Source organism: Coenobita brevimanus, chromosome 92, assembly GCF_032717465.1.
Source record: "Coenobita brevimanus isolate Jiangsu-jjx chromosome 92, ASM3271746v2, whole genome shotgun sequence".
NCBI lineage: Eukaryota > Metazoa > Arthropoda > Malacostraca > Decapoda > Coenobitidae > Coenobita > Coenobita brevimanus.
In genome coordinates, this window is record NC_137045.1 from 8,745,433 (window position 1) to 8,772,710 (window position 27,278).

The 27,278-nt window shown below is 41.4% G+C and overlaps 1 protein-coding gene across 1 annotated transcript in view; it reads right to left on the reverse strand.

The window, feature by feature from the left end:
• Nucleotides 1-27,278, reverse strand: part of LOC145412070 (S1 RNA-binding domain-containing protein 1-like) — a 74,402-nt gene that overhangs the window by 39,788 nt on the left and 7,336 nt on the right. The window contains exons 3-6 of the mRNA XM_080281988.1: nt 22,647-22,861; nt 14,427-14,538; nt 11,116-11,223; nt 6,634-6,776 (exon numbers count right to left, since the gene is read on the reverse strand). Of these exons, the coding sequence (XP_080138114.1) occupies nt 6,634-6,776; nt 11,116-11,223; nt 14,427-14,538; nt 22,647-22,861 (578 nt within the window). The remainder of the gene's footprint in view (nt 1-6,633; nt 6,777-11,115; nt 11,224-14,426; nt 14,539-22,646; nt 22,862-27,278) is intronic.

Genomic DNA, 27,278 nt, shown 5'->3' on the forward strand with positions numbered 1-27,278 from the left:
ACTGCTTAATAAGCATAATACATTGTGAAAAGTTTTTGTTTTGTGTAGCTGGGGTCACATGGGACATTTTTTAGCAATTCTTGCTTCCAGAATTGCTGAAATGATGTTTTTCTTGATACACCTATCCCTTACTATTAGACAGGGATGCGTTCCATAAAAAGTGGTTGAATAACTAACTGATTTTTCCCATAAGACTGTTAAGAAACAGAGGGGTTAGGTTCTTGACTACCTTCGTCACTCAAAAAATATTCAATAAAGATGGAAAAAAGAGCGGTATTTATGAATGAAAGTGACACAGGGATTTGAGGTGTTTTCTTATAGACCTACATTCTCATGGAAAATTATTTTAGTAATACATACATCTCAGACGACTGACATTTGATTTTCGATCAAAAAAATATTGGAGAACAAACGAAATATACCCAGTTAGCGATATTAAAAAATGCTGCCTGAATGCCTTCGACAGCGTGTTTATATCTGATCCTGCCGACTGGACGTGGCGTCACCAAACCAAACAAACTCAAATGTATTCAATTTAAAACCATAAATAGCAGCGGAAGCCTAATTGGAAGCGCTGAAACCTAACTGGGGGGCTTTGCCCCCAAGACCCCTCAATGATTATAATCTACCTAACCTGGTGCAAAGCTAAGATGTGCATTCAGTAAAACTGGCACCCAAACAGTATCATCCATTAAGAGCGTTCGTTAATCATTGGCGCAATCATCACCAGTGTTGCCATCTGGTATTTTTCATTACCAAATGTTGGCCAATTTGGTAATGAAAAATTCGTTTGGTAATGAATCTGCATGATCCATTACCAAATGGATTTTTCACAAGTATGAAGATACAGAGGACTGAGACGGTGGACTGTTTGTTCACTTTGATTAATCTGCTACCCTACATCAACATGTTGCTAATAATAAGGAGAGTGATTATTTCCATTTGTATACTAGCTCCGGGCTCCTACGCTCCTCATGGGCAACGTAGGACTGGATGATGGATAGATCGATGGATATATAATTAGTGAAGAATAAATGCCTGCTTCAAGAATTCGGTAATGAAAAGTTAAATTTGGTGATGAAAATTGAGGAGTTTGGTAATGTGGCCGAGTTCGGATCTGGCAACCCCGATTGTCACTCGATCATGCGATGGCGAAACACTCACTCGGGCTGGTGAGCACATGACTGTGCTTGACAGAGGTAAAAGCAGGGGTCTTGGGTGGAGCCAAGGTGGTGCTATAGTATTCCACAAGGCCAAAAAGAAATGCAGATGGCAGAACGCAGGAGACAGGCAGCTCAACCGGTCTGTCTGGCGGTGTGCAGTCTGAATTGTCGAAATGGTGGAGATAACCATGTAGAACACTGAAAAAGGGAATAGATTTATAAATGTCGGCACAACGAACTGTTGAATAACGATCAGTCGAAAATCGAGGGTTTGGTGTACAGTAGGCCCTAGTTATCCGCGGGGGTTAAGTTCCAGAGACCCCTGTGGAAGGCAAATTCTGCAGATACTCAAGTCATCATCACAAAATGGCATATTATTTCCACATAAGGTAAGCACATCCCTGAAAAAGTAAAAACATACCTTAAAATATTACAAATACATATTGACACTCACCAAAAGACTGTGTTCTCTTTATAACCTTCATACAATGATGAGGACCGCTGTATGACGATGATGACTGCTGTATAGATGACGATGATTGCTGTATGACGACGACTATGATTGTAGTGCAGTTCCTACAGTGCCAATGTGGTGAGGCGACGAGATGTGTGGCAGCACTGTAGGTAAGCCGTGAGTCTAGTCTGACCCTTCTGACAGGACGCCAGATAACACCTTACGCTCTCTCTTTGGCTTAGAAGGATTGCTTTTATCCTTTACTTGTTTCTTCAGCCATTTTTCCCTTACACAATGAATTACAGTAGAGTTGTAAACACGAGAAGGGCAACGACGACATAAGTACCGAACTGGTGTTTACAATAACTGGCGGAGTGGCGGGAATGCCCATAGGTGCGAGTATGCTAACTCCAGCGACAAAAGAGGTGCGAGTTGTGCGCCAATTTCAAATTAAGTTACAATGTATAGTACAGTATTAAAATAAATTTGATCCGCGGAAACTTAAATCCGTGGATGCAAATTCCGCGGATAAAAAGGGTCTACTGTATAAAGAAATTCAAAAGTTTTGGGGGGCAATTACTTCAGAGAGATTTGCAAATGACCACGTCCATCTCGAGCCAAAAGACTTCCAAGAACAATCGAGGTCAAATCAGTGCAAGTATTATTGAGGTATACCCCAAGATACGATGTCTTGGCTTAGTGAGGGGGGTTGAAATACCACCATACCCCACCTAACGATGGCCAAACCCAGGTTTAACAATGGGTTTTGTTAAAAAACAAACAAACTGATTTTGATGATATTTTAGACTTAAATTTTGTGCTTAGATTGATATATACATTGTTTTTAGACTTAGATTAATGTGTTTTAGTCACAGGTGGGGTGAACATTGTCATTCTGGGGTACAGTTTTCTAAGTTTGATTTATTTCCAGACATATATTTGATGATTTTCAGATTTTATTTTTGAGTTTAGGTGAGTTATAAACTGCTTTTAGGCTTAGTTTAGCTTGTTTTGGGGGTTTAGGTTAGCTAGAAACTTGTTCTTGGACACATCTGGGTAGGTTTAAGACTTGGTTGGAGGGGAAACCCAAGGCTAAAAACACATTCCTATACTTTACATGTTAAATCTATCCTGAGACACGATACCCCACCTACCAATGGGTTTTTACCAACCGCATCGTTAACCTGCCGCGTGCCAGTGCCGTTTTAAAATGGTCTAAAATGAAAAACTTCACTGTGACCGCATTTTTCAAGATTCACGGGTAAAAATTGGCAGGCATGTAAGGTAACTGCTCCTCTACCACAGCCCAGGCTGTCAAGGCCATACACTTACTCGCTCTCCCCCTCACACTCGCTCTGCCTCACTCTGCCTGTGTCCCTCACTCAGTACTGTACATAGTGAAGGCATTTTGTAAATATTTTCAAGTAAGTTGTAAATACTTTCTTGTAAGTGTAAGGACTATACAGTGAAGTCAAGTTGTAAATACCTTCTTGTAAGTGACAGGACTGTACGTAATGAAGTCAGGTTGCACCTATCTTCAAGTAAGTGTAAGATAATCCATTCACAGTGAGAAAGACACGCAAATTGTGATAGATGCTGAAGTAATAAGTAACCAGAAAAGTGTACAGAACATTGCTATTCCTTCCCAGCATAAATACCTGAGTATACCTTACACAGAAAATGGCTTTCTCTCGTGAGAGCAACTATATCTGCATACGAATATACCGGACTGAATAAAACCCATTTTCGAGCCTCAGTCAGCATTTTGATGGCGAAATTCGTTGTTTCCACATCAAAATCTATCATTTTAGTCAAAAAAAAAAAAAAAAAAAAAGAGGGGGGGCTCGAAAAATGGCCGGCACTGGGGTGACCCATAGGGCTAAAAATAGCCGGCATGCGGCGAGTTAAACTGGGGTATACCTGTAATTTATTTACAAAAACTTTGATACAAAATTTCATATCTGATTATATTATCTGCTGTATTAATATTGTTAAGGATAAAATATTCAAGCAATTTTAACAGCCCTGGGGTAGTATACTGTAGCTATCATAGATGTTGGTCTGACCACCTTTTAGTTTTCATTCAAATCCACCGCAGTTTAGAAGAAGCAGTCACCGGGACCAACATACAAGCTCATTAACTCCTTAAGTCCTAATCACATCAACCGATGCAATTTGAGCTTTATGCCAAAATGCCTTATCACATCAATTGAACGAGGCTTGTAAAAAACTGCAGAACGCTTGCTCCAGGCTTCAGGCCAATGAGAACTCGCCCCTGATGTGGCGTGAGGGGGGATTGAACCAACCCAGGTGGTGGGGGGGCACCCCCCTCTCGGCCACCTCCATGCCACTCTCTACTCCACTCCCTCATGCCCTCCTTGTCCCCCATCACTCTCCCACCCCTCCAAGCAACTGCACCTCTCCTCCCACAACAACCTGCGTCCCTTCCCACCAGTGCCGTAGGTACTGGGGGGCATGGGTGGGCATGTGCCCCCCCACTAGAAGGCAGTGCCCCCCCAGGTGCCCACCAACTGGCCACGGCTGCTGTGTGGTGCGGGAACCGTGTCCCACTAGGACTGAGTAAGCATGCATGCAGTATTAAAAATACAATAAATATTTTTCCTCTGTTTGAAAGAAAGAAACATGCCTCCGAGTTAAATACTTATGCTTACTATTTAATCATTCTTAACATCAACAAATTAATCAAAACTACACTGAGAAATTCAATGGGTAATGAGAGATTAGGTAATCTTAATGTGTTGTCGATTGAAAGCATGCGAGTTAAAAGCCTTGATTTAGAATTATTTGTTGATAAGTTTGCTGAGAACCACAAGAACAGAAGAATTTTGCTAAAATGAGGTATTCGCACGTTCTCAGTGACAGAGATCATTGCTTTGCCTTCTACTTCAAAAATTCAGAATTTTTCTTTTATTATCAGTATCACTTATGTTATTTCCATTTTGTTTAAGTGGTAATATATGAATTTCATTTTTGGCCATGACTTTTTATTTCATTCTCCATCAGCTACTGGATAATACCCTACAGTACTCACCACACATCTGATCTTACTCCTAGAATAAAATCTAATAACTTTCCATAGTCCATACAGCATCAGATATACTCTTGATACTGGTCAGAATGCATAATATGCAAGGGGGGAGTTGGCACTGTAAGTGAAAGTATGTCCCCACCAAACTCCCCAGCTGTATGGGCTTGTTTGGTTCATCAAGTGCCCCCCCAGTGATAAATACCTAGCTACGCCACTGCTTCCCACCCTCTCTTGCCCCTCCTCCCTCCCTGCTAGCCTTGTCCCCCCCCCCACAAACCCCACCCCATCTCTCCCTCCTTGTCCCTCACTACCCTTCCAACCCCCAACAGGTCCCCCGAGTGTCAGGCCTGATGTATGTGTCTCATATTATTTCTACTTCTTCCCATATTTTTACACCTCACTCTGTTCATTTCTCACTTCGTACCTACCGGTTTCTGTACGTACGTAGTTGGAGAACGCTGTATGTTGTACTACATACGACACATCCTATTATTTATTTTTTTCAATCTCCCTACCTGCCCAGATTAGCACCTCTGAGTAGCGTCTGTCTGTGTTAGTTTTCGAAAGACTATGAGGCCTTGTAGGGCTACTTCCCGCACCTGTTTCATATCCCCACACATACAAACACACCTGTTTTCATGGCTGGTGTGATAAATTCCAATGAAATGGAGAGTTTCTACAAGAAGATTTGATTGTTGCAGAAACTGTAATGATAAGTGTGATGAAGTGTAATGATAATGTGATAATTTAATGGTGTGATTAATGTGTAACGAGAAGTTGGGACAGTAAAAAGGGAAATCGGAAACAAATTATTGTTTTTTTTTTTTCCTTTCTTATTCATGCATTTATAGCATTATTCAACTTTATTTTGATGTTCTTGATGGTTATAAACTCTTATAAGCATCTGTGTTAGTTTTGGAATGACTATGAGGCCTTGTAGGGCTACTCCCCACACCTGTTTTATCTCCCCACACCTACATACACAGCTGTTTTTATGGAGGGTTTCCACAAGAAAATTTGGATGTCACCAAAATTTTTCTCCCCAAGTACCACTAAGGCCTTGTAGGCCTACTCCCCACACGAGTTATCTCCCCGCACCTACATACACACCTGTTTTCATGGTAAATGTTGCAGAACACAATGAAGTGCTTTCTTTTCATGGGAAAAGCTGGTTATTTCCAACCCCCGTACCTATAGGCCTACTTTCTACAACCTATATTATCTCCCCACAGTCTAGTAATCTCCCCACACCTACATACACCTGTTTCCATGGGTTGTGTGACAAAACACTTTGAAATGACCTGTTTCAATAAGAAAAATAGGTAGTTATCAAATTGTCATGTTTTCGATTGTTTTCAAGGGGTAACTATCATAAACTTTTTTTTAACTTTGACGCGTGATTGTGTGGTAACCATTAGGCGTAAGGGGGTACGGATTGCGTTGTCAGGTGTGTAAATTCTTCCTCTTTAGCCAGAACACAGTCAATTTGCTCTTGGTGAAAGTCGCCAAAACACTCTCGAATTGCGGTTGTGGGAGGTACCCTGCCTGAAACAATTGCGGTCTTAAGGGGTTAACAAAGCCAGAATAGCAGCAGCTTCATCCTTCCTTATCTTCCCTGCGACAATAGTGGTTGACCGTGACAGTCATGAAGCAGCAGGAAAGTACAAGAAGACATTCATTCATTTTTCATCCGCACGACGATGTTCATTTGCTTTCTTGCTGCGACGGAACAACTCGTGTTCACACCAATGAGAGACGTTCATTGCTGCTCGAATTGTTACTGCTTGAATATGTCTCTGTGAGACCATGGCTTTAGATATCCAGTAAATAGGAATATAAAGTAAGTTCCCTGTTACTTGGGGGAGGAATGACAGACCTTATATTAACTACTGTACACTCATCCCTCCAAATATGAGTTAAATAGTAGTACAATTAACTACAGTGTATTAAAATCAACAAGCACTCACAGTTTCCGGACGGTATCTAGGACTTCTGGGTCCTTACTGATGACATCTGCAATGATATGCTGCAGTCCCTGTTCAACTTCATCAATAGTGCGTAAGCCTTCCCTGTTGGGGTCCAGCAGTGAATAAAGCTCATCTTTATTGACCTGGGAAAGATAAGACAAATACCGTGTAACTGAACAGCCACAATTAATCAATCCTGCTACAAAACAGGTCACAGTACTCAACCCTGCTGCACTCTGACACCACAATAGTTACTATCATGTTGCGTTTAGTTCTACACTGTATATCCTCATACTTTTTTTGCAATATAAATTTTTTTTTTGTATTTCTGAGAATGGTAACTACACAGCTAATGCAATCCTGTTTTCTTCTGTCTTACAACCAGAAAGCTAAACCTGGCATGCACACATGCATACACAAGCATGCATGAATGCATGTGTACACACACACACACACACACACACACACACACACACACACTGTTATCAACAGCAAACAGAATGCAAAATTACTGGGAAATGGCAACAGTCTCATGCAATCATCAATCAAGCCTTTGGAATCTTGACTCCAACTCACAGGTATAATTTTGCACTTACGTGCTTCACATTTCCTATTAGCTAGAATCAGTCAAAAGACTAAAATATCTCCAAATTAGAGTATACACACATATATATATATATATATATATATATATATATATATATATATATATATATATATACAATATATATATATATATATATATATCCATCCATCTATCCATCATCCAATTCCATTTGGCTTGTCACTTAGTGTAGAGTCACCCACAGGCTGAAGGAAGTGGAAAGAATGAAGGAAAGAAAGATAGAAGAGGGAGTGTAAAGTCACCCGTAGGCAGAAGGACAAGGAAAGAATGAAGGAAAGAAAGACAGGAGAGAATGGAAGGAAAAAAGGATGGAGAGGAAAGGGCAGACACCCGAGAGCAGCATTACATCGAGTGAGAGGATGGTGAGCGCTCCCACCTACCAATATATATATATATACAGTATATATATATATATATATATATATATATATATATATATATATATATATACTGCATACAGGGTGATTCAATATATGCCCGTCAAATCATGACTATGGACAGAAAATGTGAAACTGTAAATATACATCATATCCAGTGAATCCGTATACACATATTTAAATAGATAAGGGGAAATTAGCGACAAATATTTTGAGTGCTGGTAATGCTGCATGAAGGAGTGGGAAGACAGTACTAGTCCCCTGTTCGAACCATGGTCCGAACACATCAACCCCCCTCCCTCCCCCGTGCTTACCAGTGACTGCATCTTGGTATTTACCTATAGTTTTTTCACAACGTAATGAAGTCCACGCACAGTGTTCTTGAAGTGAGTGAAATGAGATATGGTACATGAGATTTGCGTAATACAGAATCTTTGCCAGAGCTAAGCCAGAGCATAATGAACTTCATGCTGTCATCCAACCATTATCACACACCCTTCCCTTCACTCCATGTCTTCCGTGAGGTGGCGGAGGGGGTAGCAGAGTCTCTCATAGGTTGAACAGTTGTTAACCCGTCCGGTGATAATTATTCACTATTCCAGTGGCATGCCATGGTGCTTCGCATACACCACATTTTTCTGTGCCAGCCATCAGGACGTCAGGCATGCAGGGGTTACTGATGCATTTGAAAAACACCACACTGAACCACCATGTACCTACTTCACATGAAACACATGTAGGACGTACTATTAACTCATACACGGGGGAATAAAAATTGTATTTACCACTCCATGCTTATTTTACAGGTACAATGTAACCTGTCCCCAAGTTTAAACATTACTGTTCCACCCTGATTAAGTAGTGTGAACACATATGAGAAACATGCGAACTAAAAACATCAATTTACTCAGTATGTTGACAAATTATGTACTGCTTATCTACTATGTCTATATAAATGTAAATGAGACAACATGTACACAGGATTAATGAGAATATCCTATCTACATCACGATACAATTTGAAACCAACACATCATTTATAACAAATATTCAATGTGACTGCCACCTACCTCAATACATATGTTATATAAACGTTTCATGGAGTTCCGAACACCTCCCAACACACCTGGCGTACTGCAAATTTCTATCTATCTATCTATCTATCTATTGCCAGATGCCTCAATCCCGTTTGGGGTGGCCCCAAACAAATCGCCTCCATGTCACCCTGTCCCCCGCCATTTCACTGCCCTGCTCCCAACTCACACCCCTCTCTCTCATATACCTCTCCACCCCATCCCTCCATCTCATCCTTGGCCTCCCCCTCCCTCTTCCCCCCTCCACCTCGCTCACATACACTCTTTTCGTCAGTCTTTCACCCTCCATCCTCTCCACATGGCCAAATCACCTCAGTGTGTTCCTCATAACGCTTCCTATCACATCCACATCCACACCACAATGCTCCTTTATACCCTCATTCGTCAGCCTTTCTCTCCATGTGACTCCACAGGCTCCTCTTAAATAACTCATTTCCACTGCTCTCACTCTTGACTTGTGTCCTTCCAACAACGTCCAAGCTTCACTTCCATACGTTAGAGTTGGTATCGCAATATTGTCATGTAGTAACTTTTTCACTTCCATGCTCACTTCCCTGTTTCTTATCACTACTTTCAAGGAACCAGCAACTTTTCTTCCCTGCTGAACCCTTTCAAGCACTTAACCCTCCAAACCTCCATCCTTACTCATCACACTACCCAAGTACTTAAACGTACTCACATTTTCCAATTCCTCACCATCCAACCTCGCTGTACATTCACTGACTTCACCTCTCTCAAAGACCATCACTTTAATCTTCCCTACATTCACCTTTAGATTCCGTTTCTTACTCACTCTCCCAAACTCATCCACCAAGCCTTGCAGCTCCCCTTCGTCTTCACTCAACACAATATCATCCGCAAACAACAGTACAGGGAGTTTCCAAACACTATCCTCTCTCACCAGGGCCACTTCAACATCCACTACCCTACCTTGTACCTCTTTTATTACCCCATCCATGTACAGATTGAACAACCATGGAGACATGACACATCCCTGTTTCAACCCAACCTTCAAAGAGAAAAATTCACTTAGTTCACCATCCACACGCACTGCAGCCTTCGCACCATCATACATACTCTTCACAGCATTCAACAACTTCCCATCTACTCCATATATTTTTAATACTTTCCACAATCCTTGTCTATCCACCCTGTCATATGCTTTCTCCAAATCCATGAAAGCCGCATACAACTTCTTTCCCTTCTCTAGAAACTTTTCCACTAAAGATCTAAGAATGAATATCTGATCTACACAACCTCTTCCCTTCCTAAAGCCTTCCTGTTCTTCTCCAACTAATTCCTCTGTTCTTTCTCTAACTCTGTCAATAAGTATCCTACCATACACTTTTCCTATTATACAAAGAAGACAAATGCCCCTATGATTACCACAAGCTTCTTTTTCCCCTTTTCCTTTGTACAAGGGAATAAATTTACCTGACTTCCAATCCTCCGGGACTCTAACTTCCTCCCAGGCCAATCTGCACATCTTCCACATCCATTCTACTATTATCTCTCCCCCATGCTTCTGCATTTCACCACACACTCCATCAATTCCTGGGGCTTTCCCCAATTTAACTTTCGTCATCGCTTCCACAACTTCTATCCTACTGATTTCTTCCTATCTTCTCACTTCCCTCCTTCTCCCAGCCACTTATACTCACATTACTTCCATCCTGTATGTTCAACAATACCTTAAAGTGTTCTCTCCATCTGCTCACTTTTTCTCCCTTCTCCACTAGTAATCTACCATTACACACCTTCTCATTCTGTCATCCACACACACATAATCAATCATTGTCTTCCATTCATTTAGTTTTCCATCCACCCTTCTCATAACTTGCCATATTTATCTGTGGATCCTTATGTGCCTAAAGAGGATATCGGTAATGACCAACCCCCTTACTGCACAGCTGTCCACGAGAGCACTGCCATTCTCATCCACGCATGCCCACCCCACTCACCAACTACTCCATCCACCTTCACATTTCCTACTTTTCCATTCATATTTTCAATCAAAAACACTCTCTCATTCCTTTCAAACTTTTCTGCACAAAATTTCTTTCAAAATTCTTGTTAGTCTGTTAGCCTCGTCAACCTCTGTACCTCGTTTTCTCACACAGTCATTTACCATATCTATCCACCCTTTCTGGCCCACTAACAATACCTCATTTTCCCACACTTATTTACTGCATCTACCCACCTTTTTGGCCTAACATCCTTCCACTCTCAAACTCACTCAGATACACCCTTTTACTAGGTACCTATTTTCACATATTCTCTCCATGTGACCATACCACCTAAACACATTGTTTTAAGCTCTTGTGTCCACTGAAAGTGTTTAATTAAAAACAAACAAACAGATTAATAATACACAATATCATACTTACAAATCTGTTATGTGTTCCTTGCATTGCCTCCAAAGCTGATTCTTCTAAGCCAAGTTCTCTTGCTCGCTCAGCATAGGTGCGCTTCCCACTCCCCTTATATGCTGCTGTCTGACAAAGTAATATAAATAAGCAGGATACAGCTCCAGATCTGACAATGAAATGAGGATATAAGTACAACTATTGAGTTATCCCCATTCTTTTTGCCTCCCACAACACCTTGCTTCATAGGACACTTCAACACGGGATGGCCATGACAAAACCGCCTATCAGCTACTTCATCCTAAAACACCGCTCTCAACCTTTCAGACACTTCTTTTTCCTTCTCTGTCACTAACAAAAACTTCTTGTCTTTTCTGTAAATACAGTTCGTGGTAATGACATGAATGATCCTAAGTTTGTTTGTGAATCCGGTCCATGGTATTTTTTGGGAGAAAAAAGGTACTTATGTGGTAGGTGGGGGCGTTCAACATCCACTCACTCGACGTAGTGCTGCTCTCAGGTGTCTGCCCTTTCTTCCCCTCCATCCTTCTTTCCTTTCATCCTCTTCCATTTTTCTTTCCTTCATTCTTTCCTCATCCTTCTGCCTACAGGTGACTTTATGCTCCCTCTTCTGTCTTTTTTTTTCCTTCATTCTTTCCCCTTTCTTTTGCCTGTGGGTGACTCTACACTGAGTGACAAGCCAAATGGTTTCCTGTAGACCAGGAAACCATTTACTATGCTGGGTGGTAACTGTATAACCAAATTTTGGTGCCTGGTGGTTTAGTGGGTAATTACGGCACTCCAATCGGATTGAGCCAATGAAGGTTTATATCCTGAGGGTGGTTGGGGTTTACTGCTCATGTAATGCCACTCAGGGATGAGTGAGGCTGGCCACTCTCATCTTAAATGTAAGGACCGAATTGCCTAGCCCCGGGCTCCTACACTCCTCATGGGGCAACGTAGGATTGGATGATGGATGGAAAAAGGCATTTCAACTTTCATAGCCTCATGCTGCCATGTACCTTGCTATATTTCCTGCAAACCCATTGCAAAAAAATATAATCATCTTAAATGTTGGGACCAACTGCTTAGCCCCGGACTCCTACGCTCCTCATGGGGCAATGTAGGATAGGATGATGGATGGATGACTAACCACATCCTTCCAACACAGAGCACATTGCCAGCTACCCACAGCTGTATGCAGCCCAACATAACTCCCAAAGATCATGGCTTTAATTGTCCCCATAGTTTACTTGGAGACCTTTTGATCCACATCTTCTCTCCACTTACGGAACTTTTTAGTAATTTCTTCTATGTTATATACAGTATTTGCACATACTTCTATCTATCTACTGCCAGACCCCTCAGTCCCATAAAGGGTGGCCACACACAAACTGCCTCCATGTCACCCTGTCCAATGCCACTTCACTGCCTTGCTCTCAGCTCACACACCCCTCTCTTATATACCTCTCCACTCCACCCCTCCATCTCATCCTTGGCCTCCCCACCCCCCCAACTCACTTGCATACACTCTCCTCATTAGTCTAACGCTCCCCATCCTCTCCACATGGCCAAACCACCTCAATGTATTTTTCCTAATGCTTTCTATCACATCCACATCCACACCACAGTGCTCCTTCACAACTCATTTGTCAGTCTGTTTCTCCATTAACTCCACATGCTCCTCTCAAATAACTCATTTCCACTGATCTCACTCTTGACTTGTGTCCTTCCAACAAGGTCCAAGCTTCACTTCCATACATTAGAGTAGGTATCACAATACTGTCATGCAGATACTTTTTTACTTCCATGCTCACTTCCCTGTTCCTCATCACTGCTTTCAAAGAACGAGCAACTTTTCTTCCCTGTTGTACCCTTTCAAGCACTTCACCCTCTTAAATTCATCCTTACTCATCACACTGCCCAAGTACTTAAATGTTTGCACTCACATTTTCTACATCCTTCTCATCAAGCCTCACTGTACATCCACTGACTTCATTTCTCTCAAAGACCATAAATTTACTCTTCCCTATATGCACCTTTAGATTCCATTTCTTACACACACTCCCAAACTCATTCACCAAGCCTTGCAGTCCCCCTTTGACTTCACTTGACAATACAGCATCATCTGCAAACAGCAGTACTAGGAGTTTCCATTTCTTACACACACTCCTAAACTCATTCACCAAGCCTTGCAATCCCCCTTTGCCTTCACTTGACAATACAGCATCATCTGCAAACAGCAGTACAAGGAGTTTCCAAACACTGACCACTCTCATTAGGGTCACTCCAACATCCACCACCCTACCTTGTATCTCTTTTATTGCCCCATCCATATACAGACTGAATAACCACGGAGACCAGACACATCCCTGTTTCAATCCAACATTCAGATAGAAAAATTAACTCAATTCACTATCCACACACACTTCAGAATTAACATCCTCATACATACTCTTCATGGCATTCAACAACTTCCCATTTACTCCATATATCCTTCATACTTTCCACATTCCTTGTCTATCCATCCTGTCATATGCTTTCTCCAAATCCATGCAGGCCGGATGCAACTTCTATCTCTTCTCTAGAAACGTTTCCACTAAAAACCTAGGAATGAATATCTGATCTATACAACCTCTTCCCTTCCTAAAACCTCCCTGTTCTTCCCCAACTAATTCCTCTGTTATATTCCTAACTCAGTCAATAAGTATCCTACCATTTTACACTCAGAAGACAATTGCCCCTATGATTACCACACACTTCTAACTTTTGTTTTGTTCCTACCAAATATATTTTATTTATTTTTGGTTACATCCTGTGATGATATAAGTTCATTAAGTCTATATTTAACTCCTCCAGTTTCAAAAGTCTCTCCTAGGAGAAAAAAAAAAAAATCTGGTGGTAGGAAGAGTATGTTATACAAGATGACCTTAGGCTGCTGGGCTAATGGTGATCAATTAAAAAAATATGTGATACTAACTCTGTTCATTTTAACTAGGGTTTTAAACTGCCATCTCTCTATCTTGAATGCCAAGGTATAACAAAAGATCACCACTAGAATATGGTGCTAGTCACAAAGCAGTACTATGGCAAGGATGTAGGCCACAATACTGTCTTCTGCCACTAAGCTATAAGATAAAATCTCCCCCAAGCCGTGGTGAATGAACTATAGCTGACTGCCTACCAACAAACTGACATCCCAATAAAGGAGCAACAGAACCAAATACAGGTCACAGTGATAATGGGACTGAGTAGCCTATCCTTGGGTCCCTACACGTCTGATAGGGGGTGGGGGGGAAAGATTGGATGACAGACAGATAGCGTTACCATACCAGATGCTCGACTTCATGCATAGTAGTAGCACGGAGAAGTGATGCGCGACGTTCTGCAGGCAGTTTCTTGCGGTCTCCCTTTAGTACCTTTACCACGCGCTCCTGCACATGCCTGCAATGAAAAATGTATTGAAGTTTTGCTCTCTCTCTCTACACACACACACACACACACACAGACACACACGGCTGAACAGTCAGGCAGGATGGATGTGTTGGAAGGAGCTCCTGAGACAACAATTGACTAACCCTGCAGAGAAAAGGCCTGCCTATTGTGATTCTGTGAAATGAGTGCATGAGTGGTGGTCCCGTCTGATTTTAATGAAAAAAAAAATAAGTTGGAGGATTCGGTCAAAAAGGAGTACAACATAGTGGCAGTTTAAATTTTTCCTACCTACTGTATAGATCATGGCAGAAGTAAACAGTCCATTGTTTACATCCAACGAAAGGGAATTTGCAGGATTCTCCAATGAGGACTGAAACAATGGGTGCAATAAACTGACCCTCGAAACGAGTAGCAAATGTGGCGAAAATAGTTGAACAGAATGTCTGGGAATTACAGTACATCAGGTATAGGGAGTAATTACAGAGTAACAGGAATGGACCCCAGAACAAGAAAGGGAGATTAGGGTGTTGAAAAGTATGTCAGAGAGTGTCAGCTCATGCAGTGCTGAACAAGAGAAAGAAGTCACAGAGTTAAAAGTGAGCAATGAATCAGCCACAAATGATATAAAACAGCTCAATTGGGAAAATAAGAGGCTGGAAGAGGAAAAGGACCGGATGAAAAGTAAACCTGACGAGTATGAATAAAAAACAATGATGCACGATGAACACATCAGGGAAATTAACCCACCTGGTCCAGGTGGCATGTATACATGATGACCTGGGGACGTCTGGATGGCGTGTACACATGACCTAGTATTTTGTAATATTATTGTATTATTATTAGGAGCATAGTATTATATTATAATATTATATTATACAATAATATTGTATTATAGTTTTAGCTGAGAAATTATGGTTTAAATAATGGTGATTTTTAAGAAAAACATGTGCTGGTGGTTTGGGTGGTAAAAACAACCCCTGGATGTGATGGGTTAAGGAATAGGACAAGGGATGGAAGAAAACTCAGGAAGGAAAAATAAAGATTTTAGAACAGCAGGGAAAGGGAAACCAAGAAAACGTGGAAATGGAAGTGGTTAAGGTACTGTACTGATAGGTAGGGAATCTGTAGTCAAGGATGTAGCAAATAAGAAAAAATGTGGGATAATTTCATGATTGAAAGAAAAACCTATGTCAGTAATATCTGAAGGGAAAAAAGACGAACTGAGAAGGGCTAAAGAGATAGTATCAATACAGTAATCTCTTTAAGACCCGGGCGCCCAAGTCCCGGACATTTTGGGCTCGGGTCCTTGGAGGAAAAAAAAAAATGTGTTCATCCCTATTGTAAATTTGCCATGTGGTGACGAACAGCTGTGTTTTGGCACATAGTTCCTCTGACGTCCGCTGGAGCACCCCTGCATCCTCCCCAGTTCCCACCTACCTACCGTCGTGACTGCACACTCATCGCCATGGCTGCCCACGTGCTCACTTTTGTAAATAAACATTGAATAAACTGCAATGGCTCGCCACTAGACCACACTGGAATTTACAGTGTTGTGCAGTGTCAAGAAATCAGAATTCAGAGTGCAAAGGATTAAGTGCAGAGTGCAACACTAGCGTGTTGCAACTGGCGTGGTGCAAGTAAGAACAGAATGTGCAGTGTTAAACAATTACAATTCACAGTGCAAAGGATTAAGTGCAGCGCAACACTGAATTACTGTACGTGCTGCAAGTGCACCTTCACCACTGTCAGAGCCATGGAGAAGGCAGGTCAATCTTTGCGAGGGCCACGGACGTGTCGTAAGTACCCCATACATTGCTAAATATTGTCCATGCTCACTTCTAATTCCTCATTCTCTGGTGCTATTTAATTTATTTTATGGTTTCTGTCCCTTATTCATGTGCACAGGGTCTTAAATAAGTGCTGTGCATGTCCAATAGGGAGATATTTAGGCAGCTTTCAAAGTTAGGTTGGGTTGGGGTCTATAAGTGCCTGTCCAGGGGCATTTTTCCCAAGCCCTGGACATGCCTTTGGCTCTATTACATCTGATCTTGGAGGGATTACTGTAGTTATGGAGGATAACAACAAAGCTCAAGAAGAGACTGAAGAGATGTTTAGGCTGGGATGATACAAGGAGGGAGGGGCATACCCACTGAAAGTTAAGTTTCAGTCACAGGTCACAGCAGGCAAGATCATCAACAGGACATGGAAACTAAGGTGTTCAAAAATGTTTCTGGATAAGGTAAGATGCAAATGAGGAAGAAAGAACTAAAATAAAGGAGCTAGTCAAAGAAGCTATGGAAAAAATGACCAGAGAACGGAGGAAGAGATGACAGAGTTTTATTGGAGAGTTATGGATAAGAAATTGTGGAAGTGGTACCAAGAGGGAGAAGGGAGAAGGACGGAATAAAAAACAACGTAAAATGATTGAGAGGAGCATATGCTACCGTAGATGGATTTATCTTGGCGAAGCTAGAAATCAGTGAATTCTTGAGGATAAATGAGCCTGATATTGTGTGCTTTGTAGAGACATGAGAGGATACTGATATCCAAGTGGGAGATGGTAAATACAAACTATGAAAGAGAGAGAGAAAAGCAAAAACATGAGGATTGATGATAGCGGTGAAGAATAGCATAAATGTGGTTAATGTGGAACTGAGAGAAGGTAGGGTAGAAGTGATAAATATGAAACTAGAAACCAGAGGGGAATGCAGGAGAGACATTGCAGTAGCCTATGTCCCCCTAAGACAAGGGCATGGAATGAGGCGGAATACCAGGAGATGTTGTCAGACCCTGTTAGACACCTCTAGAAAGTGACTGAGAAAAGCAACAGTATAATCCTGATGGGCGACTTTCATTGTAAAGAGGTGAACTGGAAGGAATGAGACTCAGGAAGTAGTGAATATTTGTGGGGAAGCATTCTGTCAAATATAGCAATGAATAATGTAATGACCCAGTAGGTCAAAGAAGAGACATGATTTGGAGGCAATGACACACCAGCAAGAGTAGATTTACTGCTACCCAAAGAACCTGACGTAACTGAATCTCTGAAATTTAAGTTTCCTGTAGGAAAAAGTAATTATATGGTGACTGAGTTATAAATGACAGAGGATATGGCGGCACCAAGAGATGAGCTATGAAGGCATGGAAGATATAACTTTGAAAGAGCAAACTTTACAGGAATGAGGAAATATTTCGAAGAAACGGATCGAGAGAATTCAGAGAATTAAGAGAGACCCAGAAGTGGGATATCTTCCTAGGCCTTTACAACTCAGATGTGGAAAAATATGTGCCAAGAGTAAGTGGGAGAGAGAACTGGAAAAAGGATTGGTTAAATAGATGTATGACAGCAAAAGGAGAATGGAATGTAGCATGGAACAACTGGAGAAAGAGGGGAAACAATAAAACAAAGAAGAATACAAAAGAACTAAGAATGAACAAACAAGGATCTGTACAGAGGAAGAAATAAACCCTGAAAGAGGTATAACTGACAAATGTAAGGAGCAACCAAAATTGTTTTACAGGTTTGTCAATGGCAAACTGAAGGAATTAATAAGCTGAAAGTAGAACGACAGGTCCATACAAATGAGGTAATGCAAGCTGAAATAATGAACAGATGTTTCCAACTGGTTTTTGCTAGAGAGAGTGTTTTTGTGGGGGAGAAAGTAACTAGAAATGTAGTGTTAAAAGATATAAAAGTGGAAGTGCAGGAAGTGTACAGATTACTGGAAACTCAAGATGTACGAAAAACCTACAGTCTGACGGGATCTCTAATTGGATACTAAAGGAATGCAGAGAACAACTGGCGTATAAGATACATGGTTTATTTATGTGTTCTCTGGAGGAAGGGGAAGTGCCTTGCGAATGGAAAAGGGCCAATGTGGTACCAATTTACAAAGGAGGGAATAAGGAAGAGCCCCTGAATTATAGACCAGTGTTCCTGACCAGCATGGTCGCAAAATTTTGCAAGAGAATCTTGAAAGACAGGTGGATAAAACATCTGGAGGAGATGGACATTTTGGTAAAAAGTCAGTGGATGCAGAAATGGAAGGTCGTGTGTCTCTGATCTGTTGAGCTGCTAATCAAGGGCGATTGATGTGCTACAGGAGAGAGAGAGTTGGGTGGACTGTGTACCTAGATCTGGAGAATGCCTTTGACAAGGTACCCCATAAGTGACTAATGTGGAAATTGGAGCACATAGGAGGACTGAAGGGGAACCTATTGGAGTTGATGAGAGACTTCACGAGAGATTGACAGATGAGGGCAGTAATAAAGGACAAGACGTCAGGGTGGAGGGAAGTAATAAGTGGAGTCCTCCAGGGCTCAGTGCTGGCTTCCAGAATCTTCCTGATTTATGTCAATGATATGGTGGATGGAATGAACTTTTATGCAAGGGTGTTTGCAGACGATGCAAAGATCATGTGGAGAACAGAAGTTGAAGTGGATTGTTAAATGCTGCATTATCTGGACAGGATTTACAAGTGGAGCTGGGTATGAAAAATGAAAATATTGGAATATTGGAAACGGGTTAAAGTACTAAGAGACCATCAATGAATTACTTGATGGGAAGGGAATCAATCACAAAAGTGAGAGAAGAGAAGGACCTGGGAGTTTTTATTTTTATTTTTTATTTTTTTATTTATTTATTTTTTTACGCGAGGAAGAAGGAACCAAAGGCCATGAGCCCGCAGTAACAGTTCCCTCCAAGAGAAAAACAAAATACAATAGAGAGCCAAATGCAAGATCCAATCATTTGGAGATGCCTGGACACACTGCGTTTGAAAGACTGGAGATCATAGGCAGCAGGAAATACAGACAGAGGGAGACAGTTCCAGAGCTGACCTGTTGCATAAATGAAAGACTGGGAGTAACGGTTAACTCTTGCATTAGAGAGTTGGACAGAAAAGGGATGAGAGTTTGCTGCCAGACGGGTGCTACGCGCCCATCGTAGAGGTGGAGGAATGCAAGCAGACAGTTCAGAGGAGCAGTGACCATTAAAGTAGCGATAGAAAAGAGATAAAGATGCAACAGTGCGGCGAAGAGACAGAGGTTGAAGGGAGTCAGTAAGAGGAGGAGAGTTAATGAGACGAAAAGCCTTTGACTCCAACCTATTGAGAAGAGCTGTATGTGGGGAGCCTCCCCACACATGAGAGTTGTACTCCACACAGGGGCGGATAAAACCCCTGTATAGAGTCAACAATTGTGCAGGGGTAAAGAAAGAGCGGAGTCGGCTTAGCACACCCAATCTCTTGGAAGCAGATTTTACAAGAGATGTAATATGATCTTTCCAAGATAAGTCCCGAGTAAATGAAACCCCAAGCATGTTCAAGGATGATGCAGGATTAAGCTGAATATTATTAAACATTAGTGGGTATACCTGTGGAAGATTTTGTCGGGTTGATAGGTGTAAGAACTGAGTCTTAGATGCATTAAAGACAACCATATTATTTTTACCCCAGTCAGAGATACGAGCCAAGTCAGACATTAGGTGTGCCATAGCCTCATCCCTTGTTTCCTGAAGTAACTGTTGAGATGGGCGTTGCGGGAACCAAATGGAAAGGTGAAGGGTGGAGTCATCAGCGTATGAGTGGATAGGGTTAGATGTACAGCTTAGATCATTGATGAATAAAAGGAAGAGAGTTGGTGATAGGACAGAGCCCTGAGGAACACCACTGTTGATAGATCTAGGAGAAGAACGATGGCCGTCTACAACAGCAGCTATAGAACAACCAGAAAGGAAGCTAGCGATGAAGGCATAGACAGAAGGATAGAAACCGTAGGAGGGCAGTTTGGAAATTAAAGATTTATGCCAGACTCGATCGAAAGCCTTTGAGATGTCAAGTGCAATGGCAAAGCTTTCGCCAAAGTTCCGAAAGGAGGATGACCAGGAGTCTGAAAGGTAGGTGAGAAGATCGCCAGTGGAGCGTCCCTGACGGAACCCATACTGACAATCGCAAAGAAGGTTGTGATAGGAAAGATGCCTTAAAATTTTTCTATTAAGAATTGACTCGAAAACTTTTGAAATACAGGACGTTAAAGCAATTGGACGATAGTTGGAGGGTTGGGAGTGGTCACCCTTCTTTGGGAAGCACAGTTCTTGAGAACAACAGGAGGGACCCCATCAGGCCCATATGCCTTGTTAGTACTGAGGCCAGTGATGGCAGAAAATACATCAACTGAAGAAATTTTAATGTCAACAATGAGGAAGTCAGAGGGGGGAAGTGATGGAGGAACAGCACCGGAATCGTCTAAGGTGGAATTGGAGGAGAAAGTCTGTGCGAAGAGATCTGCTTTATCAGTAGAAGAAATAGCTACAGAACCATCAGAGTAGAAAAGAGAAGGGAAGGATGATGAGGTAAAGTTGTTAGAGAGATTTTTGGCAAGGTGCCAGAAGGAGCGGGAAGAATTCGAGTTGGAGAGTTGAGAGCATTTAGTATGGATGAAATTATTTTTAGTAGAGCGAAGAACAGACTTAGCACGATTCCGGGCAGAAACGTAAAGATGATGTGATTCAGGGGTGGGTTGGCTCCGGTACCTTTTGTAGGCCTTCTCCTTGTTGCGGACAGCATTAGAACAAGCGTGATTAAACCAAGGCTTTCTTGCCTTAGTCAAGGGATATGAGAAAGGAATGTATGCTTCCATGCCCGTGAGAATAACCTCCGTAATGCGCAAGGCACACTCAGATGGCTACGGCCATGGAAGCAATAATCATTCCAGGGAAAATCAAAGAAGTACTGCCTGAGGGCCTCCCAGTCCGTTGCTCCAAAATGCCACAGACGACGTTTCCCTGGAGGGTCCACAGGCCGTACCGGAGTGATAGGACAGGTTAAGTTAATAAGGTTGTGATCGGAGGAGCCCAACGGAGAGAAAAGATTAACAGAGTAAGCAGAAGGATTAGTTGTGAGGAAGAGGTCAAGTATGTTGGAGCTTTCTCCAAGGCGGTCAGGGATACAGGTAGGGTGCTGTGCAAGCTGCTCTAGGTCATTAAGGATAGAAAAGATGTAGGCTTGTTCACCAGGTGGATCCGTGAAAGGAGAGGAGAGCCAAAGGTGGTGGTGAACATTGAAATCTCCAAGAATGGAGATTTCAGAGAAAGGAGAAATGGACAGAATGTGTTCCATCATAGAAGTAAGATAGTCGAAGAATTTTTGATAGTCAGTAGAATTAGGGGATAAGTAAACAGCACAGATATATTTAGTCAGAGAATGACAGGAAAGCCGAAGCCAAAGTGTGGAGAATTCAGAAGAATCAAGTTCAGGAACACGAGAGCAAGATAAGTCGTTGCGTATGTATACACAACAGCCACCTTTGGCTTTGAAATGAGTGTTGGTCCAGGATAATTTGTCACTTGAAAAACACATTAACAAGATTGTCAGAGGGACATATAAGCTCTTGACAAACATAAGAGTGGCATTTCAATACATGGATGAGATGATGAAATAATTGATAGTGGCTATGATCTGCCCCAGGTTGGAATATGTGGCAGTGGTGTGGCCCCCAAATAAAAAGAAAAATATAAATAAGATCAAGAGAATACAAAGAGCAGCAACCAAGATGGTCCCTAGCCTGGCAGATCTGTCATACAAGAAAAGACTAAAAAAGCTGGGTCTGCCTTCCTTAGAAGAATGAAGAGAGAGGGCCAACATGATTGCAGTGTTCAGGACCATGGTGAAAGCAGACAAAACTAACAGAGAAGATTTGTTTGTATGGGATGGGGGAGCAACGAGAGGATATAGAAAGAAGTTGAAAACGACAAGTTGCCTGAGGGATATCAAGAAATACAGTTTTCCATATAGATGCACCGACCTGTGGAATAGCCTGGACAAAGAAACTGTTCCAGTCTAAAAACTTAAATGAGTTTAGAGAAAGTTTGACTGCAGGCACAGAGACTGGACGTCACGAGTGTTGCTTATTTCTTGTATATCACAACTCAGTAAATACACACACACATACACATTTATCCACATACATGCACCGTACGCAAAGGCACAATGAAAATCAAAATATCTAAATGGCCAGCCCTTCAACTGCATGTCTACATGAGCAGTAGAAACATATATACAACTAATTTCATAACTGCGCTTGGATCAGTTACAGCTGATCAAACACTGCAGACTTACTTCAACTGAGAGTATGAGTTCTGAATTTCTCTCAGCTTTTCCACTTCCATGTTGCCAGTTTTTTCCTTGCGGTAGCGTGCGATGAAGGGAAGCGTATTCTCCTGATCAAACATACTGAGCACATTTCGAGCCACCCACTCATCCACATTCTGACGTTCGGCAATTACCTTGGCTGGGTCCCACTCAAACACAATTTCTATGTCATTATCAGGAATCTGTTTAACACAAACATAAGTATTAGTATTATTAATGTAAGCTGTCCATAATCCTGTATGCTAGAGTAAGAATATTTTTCTCCTGATGAAGCATATACAGTATACAGGCACACCCCAGTTTAACGATGTAATTGGTTAGGTAAAGCCCCATCGTTAGGCGAGGCATTGTATACTGAGGTATTTTTAACATGTAAAGTAATGTGGAGCGTTTACCAGCTTTGTGTTTCCCCCAAAAACAAGTCCAAAACTCACACAAATGAGCACAAAAACAAGTTTAAAGCCAACCTAAATGACCTAACAGCTGTCATGGAAGTTAACCTAAACCTAACACCTGTAAATAACTCACTGAAACCAACAAATAAAATCTGAAAATTATCAAATATGTCTGGAAAAAATCAAGCTTAGTAAACTGTACCCCAAAATGACAAAGTTCACCCCACCTATGGCTAAAACACATTAATCTAAGTCTAAAAACAGCTTATAAATCAACCTAAACACACAATTTTAGTCTAAAGTATCATCAAAATCAGTAAAAAAATCAAAACCCATCGTTAAACTGGGGTTTGGCCATTGTTAAGCAGGGGTATGGTGGTATTTCTACCCCCATTGTTAAACCGGGGTATCACATCTAGGGGTATTGTATATCGAAATATTACTGTATATCGAAATATTACTGTACATACTGTATGTATGTATATATATATATATATATATATATATACAGTATATATATATATACAGTATATATCTATATATATATATATATATATTGTGTATATATATACAGGTATATATATTGTATATATATATATATATATAGTCATCTCGTGTAAAATGCGTGAATATGGGAGACACAGAACGTCGCACTTTATAAATTCGCACTTTGTGAAGCATAGGATCCCATGTTGAAATGGCTTTATGGGCGATGCATCCTGAATTTTCGTATACTGATTCACCAATACCTATCCCTAACTAAAATGCAAAAGGAAAACTTAAAATAGAAACATGCATGAGTAATACTGTATACATGAAAATTCAAGACCTTACCAGCATTGTACAGAAAGTCTAAAGCTGAATCAAAACACTCAACAGCTGTTCCGCACGGGCCATATCTCTTGCCTCACTTATCACTCTCATCGCTACTGGAGGGGTTTGGGCTCTCTCTCTCTCTCTTTTTTTTTTCTTGGAAGGAATGGTTTGTGAGCCTTTGGTTCCTTCTTTCTTGCATTACAAGAAAGAAAGAAAGAAAAAACAAAGATATCCACCATCTCCATCCTCGGTACAATCATAACAGATGTGAAAATTCCTTTTGGTAATGAATCATTCTGAAACATTACCGATCAAATTTTTGGTAATTAATCATTCTGAATCATTACCGACTGAATTTTTCATTACCAAATTGCTCCAAATGTGGGAATGAAAAATATCAAATGGCACCCCTGGTGATGACTGCGCCAGGGATTAACGAATGCTCTTAAAGCACAATATTGTGTGGTCAGTTTTATGGAATGCACATCTTAGTTTACACTAGGTTAGGTGCTGCCTGTTGCTGCTCCAGGAAACCCCTAAAGTCCAGATCAAACACTGAAGACATTACATCATCATCCTGCTGCTATGGCCACCACTCACTCAACACCAGCTGCAGCACACCACACATACTCAACAGCCCCACCCTTACCCATCGCACGCTACAAATTATGCTCGCTAGTTGTGAGAGAATACCGTATTTGCCTAAATTTTTCATGCCCACTCCACATTGCATGTAGCAAACACACTTTCTAAATAAATTAATTATTGTCAGACCCCCGTTGCACATTTGGCAAGACTCACTTTGCGAAGGCGCACTTTAGGCGAGATGACTGAATCTATAGAGAGAGAGAGAGGGAGAGAGATACATATAGATATACATATACTGTATAGGTATACATATATATATATATATATACATATATACTCAAACCTCGATTTAAGGGACTTCCATTTAAGGGACTCCATATTCTACCTGACAAACGAACAAGACCATTCAAAAGTGATAAGTAATGTCTAGGTTATACACATTAATATATTTCTATATATGGTACCCGTAACATAATATTCATAATCAAATAAATAAGTAAGAAAAGTGAAACAATCATAGCATTCAAAATAAGATTGTCTTTATATGTGGTAAAACAATGGACATTTTCAAATAAGGGACATTTCAAGTAAGGGACAAGTTGATTCCCCATTTAGTCCCTTAAATCGAAGTTTGAGTGTGTATATATATATATATATATATATATATATATATATATATATATATAGTAGGCTCGCACAGTGCATGAGAGACTGGGCGGTCCACGACCTCACGCGCTGTGAATACATAATCTTATGGGAAAAATTACATATGGGCAGTACTCCGTCACACCTGGACATTTTTTGGCCCTTAAAGACATAATAAAGGTCAAATTTTTCAGACACCGTACTACAGATATAGCTACAATAACAAAAATATGAGTAGTCACCTTAACAACAGCAGACGACACGCCTGATGGACTTAAATAACAGGGGTTCTGAGGCGTGGGAACATTTACAGCACCACACCCCTCCGCCGCACCAACACTTCCCTCCACGGACTCGTCTTGAGCACGTTCCCCAACAGCTTCAAAGTCACTCACTTTGGCCATAAACCCCTCGAAGTCCAATGCTGACACTTCTAACACTGCATCCTCTTCATCCTCAACAGGAACAGGAGCAGACCATGTACCTGGTTCCTCAATTTCACTAACTTGGGCCAGCTGTGTGTAACTTGTTATGAGAGTCTGTCTTCTTCTGTTTATTTCTTGCCTGTGCCTGTCTGTGCAGAAACGGAAGAGTTTGTCAATACCAACCAGAACTTCCTCCGTTCTTAGGTTGCTCACTTCCTGTACCTTTGCCTCTTCCTTGAGCTTATCCATGGCAGCAAGGATCTTGCTTATTCTTGACATACTCAGCTCTGTATTTCCTTCCATCACACTAGGCTGCTCAACTTTACTCTGCCTGGTGTCTGGCTCAGCATCAGCCTTGTCCATCCGTTGCAACACTTCCTCGGGAGGCTGTTCCTCAATAGCAGGGTGCACTTCTCGTATGTCCGCCAATGTAACATCCTCGAAACCTGGAACAGCTTGTGCTGCTGTCAGTGTTGCTGCCTCAGCCTCAGCCAGTGGTTGAATGGCCGTCTCCTGGGTCGTGCATAAGTGAAGCACGAGCAATCGCCACACGTGGTTCACTGTTGTAGGTGTAATCTGGTGCCATGCTCGTAGGAGAAAGTCAACTGTGTCCTTCACTGTAAAACGACACCAAAATGCCTCAACAGTCATGTCACCTGTGGCAGGTTGGGATACAGCTCCTGGCAGAGATGGTACGGGAGCAGGTGCCTCATCGAGGTCTGCGTTGTGATCTTCTTGTAGGGCATGAAGCTCCACTTGTGTGTCGGTCTTCCTGCCTAGGTAGTTGTACACTTGCCTATGGCAGAAGTGCTTCACAGTGGTGATCAGTTCTTGATCCAGTGGCTGCACCAGTGACGTCGTCCGGGGCGGCAGAAACACAACACGACAATCCTTGTGCAGATCTTCTAGGTATGGAGGGTGACTTGGTGCACTGTCCAGCACAAGGAGCATCTTAACCCCTACACCGCGGGCTTGTTTACCAATAACTTGCGTGTGCCGCGGGGTTATTTGGGCTCCGACAGACTCTCAAAAAATATTTGCCAAAAATCAGTTATTAGTCCTAGAATAATAAAATTACATATGCTTATGGCACATACCTTCAGCTTTCTCCTGGAATGATTGTTGAGCCTTCGTCGGTTACCGTAGGACTTGTGGAGACCTCTGAAGTAGGGTAACGAAGTCTCCACTTTACACTTCCCGACAATCCGTAATATGATTACCACAGCCAGATACAAACACTATAAACACTATTCTACAATTTTCAAGTAGTTTGGGATCCATACTAAAAAAAAACACTGTGAAAGCAATGGAAATTACGAGCGCGTCTGATCGTCGCACTGGCACTAGTTCGCTCATGGTAGCCTGTCATTTATTATTCATAAAACCCCTCACACTTTATATTTCTATTACTATATAACACTTATATATATCTACAGTCTTTATCCATAAGTTTCCTTCAGTAGTATTAGTTTATTGTCACTGTAGGGATTCAATTTCTTTCAGTAAAATACGTAGCATTCACTTTCTCGTCCTGTATACTGGCATTGAGAGTGAATGTCACTTTCATCTTCACTCTCATAACTCATAGCATTCAGACATGCTAGAGTGAAACTTTCACTTTCATTACTCCTAGGGTATATACTCGTAATCTTATAATACTACTCATTTACATTTCTATTTACGTTCTCTGTTTTATTTACGTTATTTACATTTCTATTTTATTTACACTG